The sequence below is a fragment of the Aedes aegypti genome, chromosome 1 (genome assembly GCF_002204515.2).
Source record: "Aedes aegypti strain LVP_AGWG chromosome 1, AaegL5.0 Primary Assembly, whole genome shotgun sequence".
Taxonomy (NCBI): domain Eukaryota; kingdom Metazoa; phylum Arthropoda; class Insecta; order Diptera; family Culicidae; genus Aedes; species Aedes aegypti.
In genome coordinates, this window is record NC_035107.1 from 69,998,666 (window position 1) to 70,012,157 (window position 13,492).

General features: G+C 40.7%; 1 protein-coding gene across 1 annotated transcript; it reads left to right on the top strand.

Annotated features, from left to right (window-relative positions):
* Positions 1 to 20: 20 nt before the first annotated feature.
* LOC5565115 (lymphokine-activated killer T-cell-originated protein kinase) lies at positions 21 to 12,677 on the top strand. The gene is given in 3 exon segments (XM_021838537.1): positions 21 to 192; positions 11,257 to 11,381; positions 11,383 to 12,677. Coding segments are annotated over 3 exon segments (1,461 nt in total). The 3' UTR covers positions 12,547 to 12,677.
* Positions 12,678 to 13,492: the final 815 nt, after the last annotated feature.

Genomic DNA, 13,492 nt, shown 5'->3' on the forward strand with positions numbered 1-13,492 from the left:
CAGCCAGAAAGAAAACAAACATGGAAACGCCGCTGAAGAACAAAGTGCTAACCAAACTCCACCAAGGGGATGGCTTCCTGACACCGGCGGCCAGTTCCTCCGCCTCTGGGAATGAACGTTCCAGTCGGCATCTGACCAGCGTCACGAAGCTGCCGTCGTCTCCATTTCTGAAGAAGCTCGGCTTCGGGACGGGTAAGTTTTGTGTTCTTTGCTGTGTACAGGGTTGGTAGCAGCTATCTTTTTAGAGATAGAGACCGTCAATGCAAGTCGCTAAAAGTCGAAGGTCTTCCAAATGTCTATTTGGACCAAAATGGTCTCTAAACTCACTTTTCCCCTAATCCTGCTTGCAATGGATCACGATGTCAAATTTTAGAGGTGCCAGAGAAATCGTTGAGACCATACACGATTATATTACAGGTTCTTCAGCAATTTCTTTTCAGGAATTCTGCTAGTGATATCTTTAAAGATTTCTTCTGGTATATTTTTATGAGGCTCCCCCAAAAACTCCTCTTGTGATTCCTTTACCTATTATCCCAGAAATTGTTCCAGCTATGTTTCAAAGGATGCTTAGTGAAGTTTCTCCAGAGTTTGCTCCAGGAAATCCAGGAGCGTTTTCAACGCTTCTACCACCAGTAATTTGCTAGAGACTAGCTCAGGATTTCCTCATAGATATTTTAGACTAGTAAATATGCTATTTTGCCCAAGAAATGTAAAGAAATTCCTTGACTTAATGGGTTAAGTAATTCCTTGAATGGGTTAAGAGATTTCCTACAGAGAGCCCCATTTGTAATGACATTTCTTCTCAACTGTGTATTACGTTCAGAAAAATGTGATTTTCTGGACCACTTCTGAGAAGAAATTTTCCACGCATCGAGATTCCTTTTCTCGCCTAAACTCTTCTTTCGATTTCCGCAGTTGTTATTTTAGTAGATCTTTCAATCATTCTACAAGAGTTCTTCCAAGAAAATCCACAAAAGATCATTTCATCAACTTTCCAGAAAGGCTATAAGCACTCCTAGGCCATTTTTTCAGTTATCCTTCCAAGCATTTTATATGAATTTTCACAAGAGTTCATCCACATTTAATTGCTCCAAAAATTCCTCCAGAGAATGTGCGAGGAAATCCATTGAATATTCTTCCAGGAATTCATCAATAATTTTCAACCTGGAAATTTGCCTTGAAGTTCGTTCAGAAACTCCTTCAGCATTTCAATCAAGGATTATTTTAAGGAATTTCTCTAGCACTTTATCCAAGGATTTCTTCCAAACATTTCTTAAAAATTTAAGATTATTCTTATTTTTAACACTACAGATTTTTTTTCCAGAAAATCCTTCGATTTTCCTACATTGTAGTTTTTTAGGGATTCCGTCCCACATTTTTGAAGGATTTCCTTCCGGATATTATCCAGGGACTCGACTGATTCGTTTGTTATCAATTATCTTAGCAATTTTATAAGAGTCTATGAGTTCTTTAAGAAATCCTTATTCATCCAGGGTGACTTAAGAACTTATACAAGCTTGATCAGAATTTACTTTAAAAATACCTCACGATTTTTGTTTTCAAACATTCAAATGCCTGGACAAAACTTTGCAGACTTCTTTGAGAAATACCTCAAAGAATTACTGGAGGAATTCCTAAAGAAATCTTAGGAATCTCTGAAGTAATTCTCTTCGCTTTAAATCTTACAGAAAGCCCGAAGAACAATTTTGTAGGACATTCTAAGAAATCCCTTGAGGCAACTTTGGAGAAGTTTCTAATTGAATTTTTGAATATGTTCTGAACGGAGGTCCTAAAAAATAAAAGGAAGTTAGTTAGTTAGTTGTCTTTATTTGAGACGCTTTAACTGGTTAAGTCGTTCGCGTCTTGAAATTGATTTTGCTTAGTTACAATTCATTGTATCTTAATTACATTTTATCTTGATAAAAATTAGATTTTTTTAAACAAACCAGATTCTTTTAGAAATAGCAGTAAATTTTCTTCAACAACTGGGTCGTTGTCCAATTGATAACTCCAGTTGATGCCTTTTTCGTAGATCATCATATACAGGGCAGTTTACTAGTACGTGTTCCACAGTGTTCGTTCTAGCACCACATTCGCATCTGTCTTCTCTGCTTCCGCCACACACATGTGGATGAGAAAATCTGCAATGTCCCATGCGTAATCTTGAAAGATTAATTTGGTGTTTCCGATTCGATTGATCGTTCCATTTTTTTGTTGAACTTTTTATCTTCCTTAAGAACGCATTTCGTTCAACATTCCATCTTGCAGCAAAAGTGTCATCACTTGATGATTTAATGTAGTGCTTCATGTCATCTCCTGGTGTTTTGATTCGTAAGCGCCTTGCAGTACAACCCCGCCCAGCTAACATATCCGCTTTAACATTTCCAGATATTCCACTGTGTCCTGGTACCCAGCAAAATACAATGTTTCCTGAGTTGAACTCCTCCAGTGATTGTACACAGGGATGTTTTGATCTAGGATTTTCCAACGCCGTTAACACGCTTGCTGAATCCGTAAAATAACTGATTTTCCACTCAGTCTACACGCCATTTTGGCTGCAAGATTAAGGGCAACTGCTTCTGCGGAAAATACAGACATTTGATCTGGAAGACGGTAGTTTATTTCTTCAGTGGAGCTGTATATTCCAATGCCAACTTTGTTATCTCTGCGAGAACCGTCGGTGTATATTTGATGGTATCCTTGATACTTTTCGTGGATGGTACTCTGGAAGACTGCTTTCGCTTTGGCCGGCGCTTCGCCAGCTCGAATCGCTTTTTTGATGGTCCAGTCAATCGGTGGAGAAGGTACATCCCATCTTCTGTCTCCGACTCGACAAAGTTGGGACACAGGCGGAAATGTAGCATTAGTTAGTCGGTGAAACAGATTTTGAGCACTTGTTAGCAATTTTTTGAATTTGTTTAGGCCAGCCTTCTCCGCTAGACGAACTGCTCTAGTAGCGATAGCTGTTGCTATCGTGAGGTCAAAGGGAAGATGTCCGGCTTCAACACAGCTAGATAGTGTAGGGGAACTTGGAAGGAGTCCAGATTCCAGATGTCATTCGAATCGAAGAATTATATACTGGGCCGAGAATTTGAATCAAGTTTTCGAAACCAGAATAAGTGATCACGATCCCATATAACAATTTGCTGCAGATAAGTGCATTTGCAACACGTTGTAGTACATGACGGTTACTACAGGTGTGTCTGCTGCTAATCGTTTTTACCAGCTGAATTCGACTCACTTCTTGTTTTATTCTTTGGAAGTGCTGGCAGAAATTTAAATTGCGATCTAGTGACACTTTTTTTTTTTTTTTTTTTTTTTGAAATGGAATTGCATTATTATTCACCTTTACTAGCCTCAGCATTGGATTGTGACGAAAAGCACTACAATGAGTTATTTCACATATCTCTGTAGACATCTGGAAGCCTACTCTTGAATTTTCCTTCTTACTCTAGTAGCATTCGGTCTAGTGACAACGATGACAATATCATCGGCGTATACAAATACATGAACACCAGATGGTAAATGCTGGAACACGGAGGTCATTACGATCAAAAATAGGGAGACGGCAAGCACTGACCCTTGGGGGATGCCATTTTCCGCAGTGAAAGGTTGAAGAGAGTGATCGTCCGATGGCCACTCGAAAGGTTCGATTAGCCAGGAATCCATTGATGAAATAAAGGACATTTCCAGCATATCCCCATCTTCCCAATTGCTCAAGCACTCCTTTTCTCCATACGCGATTATATGCTTTAGAGATGTCCAGGCACGCGATGTCAGCATGCAGATTGTTGGCTTTTGCGTGGGCGAGAACTTCCCCCATTGATGCAAAATAAGCACCTGCACCCTTTCCTCTACGGAAAGCAAACTGACGTTGATCAAGCAGCTTTCATTTCTCTAGGGATTCCATAAGTTTTCTATTTACCATCCTTTCCATAAGTTTTGCCATACAACTCGTCAAACTAATAGGTCGGAAATCTCGAAGCTGGCAACTTTTTGGCCCGGCTTTTGGAATAGGCACAACTATGCTGGAATGCCAATCATCTGGAAATTCGCCAGTTTGCCAGATTTTGTTATAACCATCTAATAATTGGCATTTAATGATATTCGGTAATTTTTTTATCATTGGATAACCTATTCCATCGGGTCCACATGATTTGCTTTCACACGTGTCGAGAGCAAAAACGAGTTCATCCAAAGAGAAACGGTAATTGCAAGCTTCAAGAAGATAATGGTTAACTACGCCAGGACAGAACGGGAAGGGCCTATTTCGCTCACGTTCCATCAAAAATCTTTCGGAAAATGCGTTGGTAGCAGACATTTCGGCAAAATATTGGGCCAGTTTTTCGCTAATTTCTCTTGGATTATCTGACAAAGTGTCACCAATCATTAAAGAGAATCCTTTATTCTCCTCTTTCCGCTCAAAGAGTTAATCCGACGCCAGAGTTCAACTTGAGAGCTGGATGCATTTATTCCCTCTAGGAAGCTTTCCCAGGCCTTCCTTTTAGATTCCGCCATTATTTTTCAACAGGTGCGACGAGCTTCACGGAATCTTCCTATGTACAGCTCTTTATCGGGATGTTGAGAGTTGATTCTTTTCATTTTTCGAAGTGCTTTCCTCCGCAATTTGACGGCTTCCTCTACTTGTGGGTTCCACCAGTAGGTTGCTTTGAGTCCCAGTTTAGACGATGACATAGGTATACTTGATTTCCCTGCTTTTCTCATAAGTTCTGCGATTTGTTGTATCGAATACTGTGGGTCTTGGTCGAAGAGTGCTAGTAGATTACTTTTGTAGCTCTCCCAGTCGTGCGAATCAAACAGCCATTTTTGCGGCGAGTGGTTTCAGGAACTGCGTCGTTTCCTAGGATAAATATTGGATAGTGATCTTTGCCGGACGTGTCGTCAGCTCTACGCCAACTAATATTTCCAGCTACTCCGCTAGAACATATCGACAAATCTATAGCAGATTCAGCTACACCACGTGAAAATGTGTTGCTGCCGTCATTGAGTATAATAAGGTCCTTGTCTTCTGCCATTTGTGCGATGATATTTCCTCTCTTGTCATTTTGTGGTGATCCCCAGGCCATGTTGTGGGTATTGAAGTCGCCTAGTAAGAGAAATGGAGGTTCGAGCTCGTTCAAAAGATCCTGAAGTTTGTATTCAAAGTTTTCACAATTTCTCGGAGGAACGTAGATTGACACAATTGTAAGTTTGCTGTTCTGGTACAATTGAATCGCGAGTGCTAGCAAATCACTTTTCAAAGGGACTACACGATGAGGTGTTGTAGAATTCACAGCCAGTGCGATGGAATGATGTGAAATCGGTCTATTCTAGAGTTTCCAATCCCGGGAACATTTCCCGGGAAATGAGATTTCCCGGGATTCCCGTTTCCCGGGAAATGATTTTCTGTTTCCCGGGATTCCCGTATTTCCCGGGATTTCTGTAGTTCCCGAGAAGCTCTCTTTAAATACAGAATTGACCATTTATTTTCAAATAAAAACATCGCACAATTATCATATCAAACAATGTCCTCACTAGAGATGCGACGTGTTTGTGAATTAAAATTTTGGGTAAAATCAACCGAAAAAAGGGAACAAATCGGGATGCATTTCCACTGACATTTTGTAGGTGATTTTTGCATGGCTTATTTCACAGCCTACTACTTGGCAGTACAAGTTTGCAATACAATATAAAGAAACTTTTGAGGAATCTATTTCATGATTTGAGTAGGGTTATAAAGCTTTCAAAGTTTCTATTTGTTTGTTTGTATTCTAGTGTTGAAAAGATGTATTAAATGTTTGCAAATATTATAACTTCATACAATTGGGTAAAAATGACCTCCACATATAATTTTACTTAATTTTATTATTTTTTGGTTATAAAGCCTAGCAAAAAAACAAAGCCAACATTCTTTAGGAGAAACATAGAATATTGGACAAAACATTTGCAACTTTTCCGATTTTCCATACAAAATGGTCAACTTTGGTAAGCTAGAATTCAGTTATTCAAGGACCGATTTATATCAAATTTTCACAAGACATTAGGCATAACTTATATTACGAAATATATATTTCAATGATTTTTCCAATCACGAGTTTAAAAGTAATAACGATTTTGCTAAAGAGTAATTTTCGTCGAATAATTCGAAACTGTTCATCTGTAAATCCAATGGCCCTACAAGAACTGTTTTCAGAAAAATTGTTCGTCTAGAAAATCTACAACTTTGCTGAAGATAAAGGTATTTCTTCAATTTGCTTAGTTATGTCAATTATAAAAAATCGTCAAAAAATCACTTCAGATAAAACCATTATTGCTTTAAAACCCATGGTTGGAAAAATCACTCAAAAATGTATGTTAAAATTCAAGTTATTTCTGGAGCACAGTAAAAATTTCATTCAAATCGGTTCATAAATGACTTAGATCCAATACTCTGAAATTGACCATTTTGTATGGAAAATCGAAAAAGCAAATGTTTTGTTCAATACTGTAAATAAATTACTCACAAAAAAAGAGAAAAACAATCGTACAAATGCAATGGGCTAAAATATAATATACATAAAATATAAATTATTTGAAAAAAAATCCATCAAATAAGCAGTTTATACGTTTTAAGAATTTCCCGGGATCCCGGGAATTCCCGGGAAATGACAATTTTATTTCCCGTTTCCCGGGAAGTCTACTCTTAAGGTACCATTTGTAGGTTCCTCCTAACCAAGAATCAATGCAGCGTGGTCTGCTTAACATGGGTTTCCTGAAGCGCAAGAACGATCGGTTGCAGTTGGTTGTTAGGACAATCAGATCATTAAGATTCTTAGGGAGGCTGCTTATATTCCACTGCAGAGCGATTATCTTCTTGGAGTCATTTTGGTTTTGTTGATGTCGAGGATGAACAGGAACTCACAGAGACTGATATGTGCTCACTCGATGACTGGTTTTGCTGAGGCGTTTTCGAAGATGTTCTGGAAAATATTTTCTTCGAGATCGTTTTCGTATTCCGATATTTTACTAGTTCTACTTGCCTGAGATGTTAGGCAACCCATGTCAACTGCCGCCCGAGGCTCATCAGAAAAATCTGGAACATCTCGGGTCAGGGTTGACATGGGGGGCCTTGCTCTACTAGAGCCATACGATTTACGGGCGCCGTGCTTATCTGGTGCTCTACTGGTGGATGGCTGTTGATTTATACAGTAGATTTGCGTCGTACTCTTCAGCGGATAAGGTGTTCGATCGGGTAGTTTGAATTGAACAGTACGTTCCCATGACATTATATGCTTGATGATGATATGGTCGATTGTTTGCAGTGTGGTTATTGATTTCATGCGATGATTGCTGGGGACAGACGGTCACTGTGGTAGGTTGAAGGTCGACGAGTTGGGGTATTGCGTCCCGGACTACCTTTCTAACCGACAGTGCTTCTCTTCCTGGAAGTGAGGGGGGTACGTTACATTCCCCTCCCTCAAACCGCTTGGATGATGAAGAACTTGCTATTGATGATTGATCTATTGTAAGTTGGGCTATTTGATGATGGGGAAGTATTGGCCATGATCGAATAGTGTTTCTGGCGATCTAAACTGTCGGCTACAGCGTTCTGACTGACAACAACAGTATCATCGAGACATTCAATCATCCATAAAGCGTCGTCGTCACTTCTTAAGGGCTCTACCTCTAATACCACTTGTTTGGCTGGTGTGGCCTTAGGAGAGGACAGCGGGGAGACATTAATTCTTTTTTGAGTTGCTCGTGAGTTGTCAGTGGGTTTTCGGTGGTGTAGTCATTCCGTTGTTGACCGATATATACCGGCTGAGGGCCAAACCGGTGCCAGGCGTTATTTCGTTCGGCGAATTGTTAGTTTCATCTTGATGGTTGATGTTTTCCACAGTTTCGAATGGAGACAAAAGAGTATCGTGTTGTGAAAGAGATGGTTGATTCATAACCAGTTTGGTTTTGATGAAATCTTTCATTTTTTCCATTTGCTGAGTTAATGCCTTAATTTGAGCATCTTTCGCAGCAATAACTTTTTTCAGTTCATTAACGAGATCTGACTCCATAATTCGACCCTGCGCAGTTATTTTGGCGTAACTGCCCGAACCTTCATTTACTCTTCTTCTGGCTTCCGGATAGGAGAGGTTGTGGTCGATCTTAGTCTTGATGATTTCAACCTCTTTTTGATAGACAGGACATTTTCTGGCACTCGGTTGATGACCTCCTTGGCAATTAATGCAATATGCATCCTCCTTACAATCATCCTTGGGATCTGTGTCTGAGCAAGTCTTACACCGTGCTGGACCAGGACATCGCGATTTTGTGTGACCATACTTAAAACAATGGTAGCAAAGCATGGGTCCGGGATAATAAGGACGGGTCCGGACGTATAGAGGGCCTACCTTAATAGCCTCAGGAAACGTAGTGCTACACAGTGTGAGAATTAATGTGGGCGTTTTAATCTTCTCTTGGTTCACATTTCGGTAGATTCTCCGAACTTCCGTTACTTTCTGTGCTGTTAATTCCGTCAAAATGTCATGCTCAGTCATTTTCAGCAATTCTGGGCATGATGTGACGCATTTGCATGTATTAAGCGTAGGGTGGTAAGCAACCGAGACTATCGTACCGTCAGTTAAAGTTTTCATCGCTAGCAGACTTTTCACCTGTAGGGTTCTTACTCTGAGGATGTACTTTTCGCCATCGTTCACCGATTTGGTATTTTCAATTTGCCCAGCAGCTCGTTCAATTGACAGACCCACAATAAAGGGATTAGGCAGATCGTTGTTTCCTGCTTTTTGCAGTAATAGGACAGTTAGTGCTCCAAATCGGTCTTGTGGGTTCAGAAACTCAGGAACAGTTCTTCCAGGAGGCCTTGTGCCCCCATAACTGCCACCTATGGCCATGGGCCACGATTTCAGTTAGTCGATCAGCAGAAGAGCAATGTAGTTTTCTACCATGCAGTATAGACTGATTATAATTTTACTACTCCACCAAGCTGTCTCTTAAACCCCTAAAACACCAGCCAGTGTGATAGCCGTCACCGACTATCTACCCCTAGGTATGAGGTTCAATGGAAAATAAACGACGATTGTTCACTGTGTGATGCTATCTGTTGCTCGGGCACTCACTGATATAGGTACACAATAACAGCACGTGCTACGACGACGACAACAATAGAATACTATCACAGTACCGATGCTTTCTTGTTGTTCGACAATACGCAAATTGAGTATTTCTCACTACACCTCCATCAAATATCAGTGTCCCGATACGCGATTTTCGTATTTAGATACTACCTATGTTTTTTAGAATAATTCTTAGCTCAGATTTTACGATAAAATTCGATGAGCATACAAACTATCGATATCACAGATGACAGTATCCCGACAAAAACTGAAATAAAAGGAAGATTCACTGGATAAAATCCTGTAGGACTTAGGGCTATCTTTAAAAGTATCTAAAAGAATATATGGAGTAAATCCTTATTTGTTTATTTGTTTATACTACATCAACAGGCAAGTAGTAGCCCCAATGATGTCTTAAAATATATGTATATGCAAACATTAACAACAAAGTACAGTGACGTCAAAAATAATAAGAATGAATTTAAAAAAAAGTCAGGCAATAAAACTTAAACTAAACACTTAGACTAATTATCTCGTTCAGCGAAAAACAATGAAAATCTTCGACGGAGCGTCTCTCGGGTAATGTTGAAATCAAACAATGAAGATACTCTGTTGAAAACTCGCTGTAGTCCACTAAGAGCACCGTGAAGTCCATAATTTGTACGAAATAGAGGCAGTCTTAGCATGATGTTGTTGCGAAGCGAGCGTGGTCGGACGTTCAAATTAATTTGTTCCAGAATAGTTCCACAGTCGATGCGTCCCTGCAACACATCCGCAATAGTCAAAGCGCTTATGACATCCCTTCTACAGCGAAGAAGGTCCAAGTCTATTAGCTGACAACGACTTTCGTAGCTCGGCAGGCGAAACGGATCTCTCCACGGTAACTTGCGAAGTGCGAATCGAAGAAATCTTCGTTGGACAGATTCGATCCTTTCCGCTCCATTGTTGTAAGCGGGGCTCCAAACCGCAACGCCGTATTCCAGCGTAGAGCGCACAAGAGAGCAATAAATCGATTTCAGGCTGTAAACATCTGAGAAATTCTTGGCGATTCTGAAGATGAAACCGAGAGTTGTACGAAATATGTTGTTTGAATGATAATTGTGAATCAAGGAAAACACCTAGGTCCTTGATGTGATCCACACGTTCGAGACTCGTCCCGAGCAAACTATAAGGGAACACTATTGATCGCCTTTTCCTGGAAAACGTTATGATGGAGCACTTTGTTGGATTTACCACCATACCATTTAGAGAGCACCAGCTGGCAAACAAGTCAAGTTGTTGTTGCAGGTACAAACAATCAGCAGTTGAGCGTATTCGTAAGAACAATTTCAGATCATCCGCGTAAGATAACCGAGGGGCTTTTAATACGTAATGAACGTCATTGAAATAAAGCAAGAAAATCACATTATGGAACCTCTTATGTAATATCTATGGTTGTCCTTAAAAAGTCCAGGTCGTATTTCTCAGATATCCAAAAAAATGTTGAAAGAATAACTTAGGAAAGTTCTTGTACGAATTCTATGGGATATAATTACTAAATGAACTTGTGAAATCTTCGAAGTTATATCTCAAACTTTGGGGAATTCCTGAAGAAAATTACTAAAAAAAAATGCATGAATTCAGTATTAATAAGAGCAGTATTACTTGTCGTAATGTTACGAAGAGTTTCCAAAATAGGTCTCAGACAGGGGCGATTCCCTAACCTCAAATCTACCTGTTCCACGAATAGAAATTCTTCAATTTCAACAACAAATTTTCATGTAATGAGTAGAGATTTGTTAGAAAAGACGATTTCAATAATTTAATTTTCGATTTATAATCTTAATTTGCCGAAATAGTCATTTTTAAAGTCGTAGAACAGGTAAAAAGTAAGGTTACGAATCGCCACTGGTCTTAGAAATATTCTTAGAGAGTTGTCTGGTCTGATTCTATGAGGAATCAATCCCTTATCTTTTAGTTCTTGGTGGGTTTCGTTTTGTTTTCTTGATTCCTATTTGGTCTCTTTTTGGTTCCTGTTTGGTGTCTCCTTCAGGCAAGAGGCCTCTAAAGTTCATAATTTCAAGGCACTCAATCGCTACCAGCCCTGCTTTGACCTTGGACCGTGCGTTGGAATTTCCACCTCCTAAAATGTATTTTCATTCCGTTCCAGGCGTGGAAGTGCTCCGAATAAAGCGGTCCCCAACGAAGAACTCCACCCGGTCGCCATGGGCCATCAAGATGCTGTCGCGGCGGAACGATCCGGAGAATGCCAAACTTTTCGGGGACCGGCTGACCGAGGGAGGCGGGCATCCTGAAGCAACTCAGCCATCCGAACATTGTCGGATATCGGGGATTTGATTCGCTGGAAGCCGGAAAGGAATACATCGCGATGGAGTACTGCAACACTTCCCTGGGGGATTTGCTGCAGGCGCGGTACGACGATGGGTTGGGCTCCCTGGAGGCGGCAAAGATCCAGCGAATGTCATTGGACATTCTGAATGCCTTGGATTATTTGCACACGGAAGCCCTGATCCTGCACGGAGATTTGAAATCCTTCAATATCCTGGTCAAGAACGACTTCGAGATTTGCAAGCTGTGTGATTTCGGCGTAAGTTTGCCCCTTACTAAGGAGGGATTCCTGGACACGGAGAAGAAAAAGGACGCCCAATACGTGGGAACAGGAATTTGGTCCGCTCCGGAAGTCCTAGAGGAAGATGTGACGCTAATCAGTTCCAAAGCGGACATTTTCAGTTTTGGGTTGGTGGTTTACGAAACTATTTCCCTGCTGCCGCCGCACACGTTCCCGGGGATGATGGACGAAAGCATTGCCAGCTCGGCGGATTACGCCGTCATGAAGTCGATAATCCGGGGAAATTCCGAAGGCAAGCCCACCACCAACCGGAAGTTGGACGTTAGCGAGGTGATTGTGTTGGATGACACCGAAGAAGAGAAGGACACTTCCATATCCGGTTCGGCCAAAAAGAGGAAAATGGCCTTCAAATCCTTCCAGAGTGAACAACCCGCGAAGAAAGCGGCTCCGGAGCCGGATTCAACGACGGACAGCACGGTGATAAGCGTGCCGGATGACAGTATTACGACGGTGGACGATAGCGCCATCACAATCGACGATGATGATGAAGAAGGTGAGGAAGAGGAAGACGACGCGATAGAGGATGAGGACGAAGACGAGGAGTACGATGAGGACGAGGAAGGAGATTACCTGGACTACGGAAGGCTGGGAACCAGACCGGCCATTCCGGACGGTATCAACCTCTCCGATGAGTACAATTTTATCCTGGAGATGTTTTACGTGTGCACGCAGGAGGACTATGAGGCGAGACCATCGGCAAAGACCCTGCTCGAGGCCTGGCACAAGAAGACCGGGAATGGGGCACTGGCGACGGCCAGTGACGACGCTAAAGATCTGAACAAGAATGAGACGGTTGGGGAGGAACAGTAGACGAGGACAGAAAAACGAAGGTAAGAAATAATTGTTGCAAATAGTTAAGAAGTAATTTAAAGAAAATTTCAACGTTTATTCAAATTAAGCGGACAAAATATATTTTCTACAGTTCACAATAATAATCAGGATAGAGGGGTCTTTTGAATAGAGTAGTCGGTAATATCACCGCAGTGGGAAAGTATATTAAGAATTTCTGGACACTCCCGGAAACCCATTAAAAGTAAACAAACACATATACAGCGATGGTAGTAGGTCTCTTTTTGAAGGCTTGATCTTTAGTTTAATGCAAGTCTCTATTGTTGACCCACCGTCAGTCGCCCTAGTGTACTGAGTACACGTACTTTGCGGAAAGTCGAAAAACACGTTGAAATTCCTTTCAAATTGATCCGGGTGTTGGTCCTATTCCAAGATCTACTCTTCTTCTTGGTTGTAGAGAAGACATTTTTCAAAGAAATCAAAGAAAAGTATTCGAAAACATTGTGTTTTTAATATTTTAGTTTTTACATGTGTACTCAGTACACCAGTGCGACCGCTCGTGTAACTTTTTTTTTATTCGCATCGTGTAATATGGGCCGCCTAAGGAAAACGTCATGGAATGCATAGAAAAACAGCAAAAAATATGGTTTAAATGCAAGTGACTTGTACTATAAAATGATATCTTCCATGTTACGTCGATAATTAATGTTAGCATCAACTTGCAAATTATTTCAGGAACTTTTTGGAAAACCATGTTTTTCTACGTGGTCACCAACCATATGGGGCATTATGAGCCACCTCATTCAATCGAATGATTTTTATTTAAAACAGCATAGAGAAGAGTTAGTGGTGAAGAGTACATTATTGCAAAGGAAATTGTATTAGCTTTGCTTGAAATTAATGATTCTAGCGGTTTTTTTTAAGATACATAATACATAGTAAATAGACCATGTTATACTAGTACTAA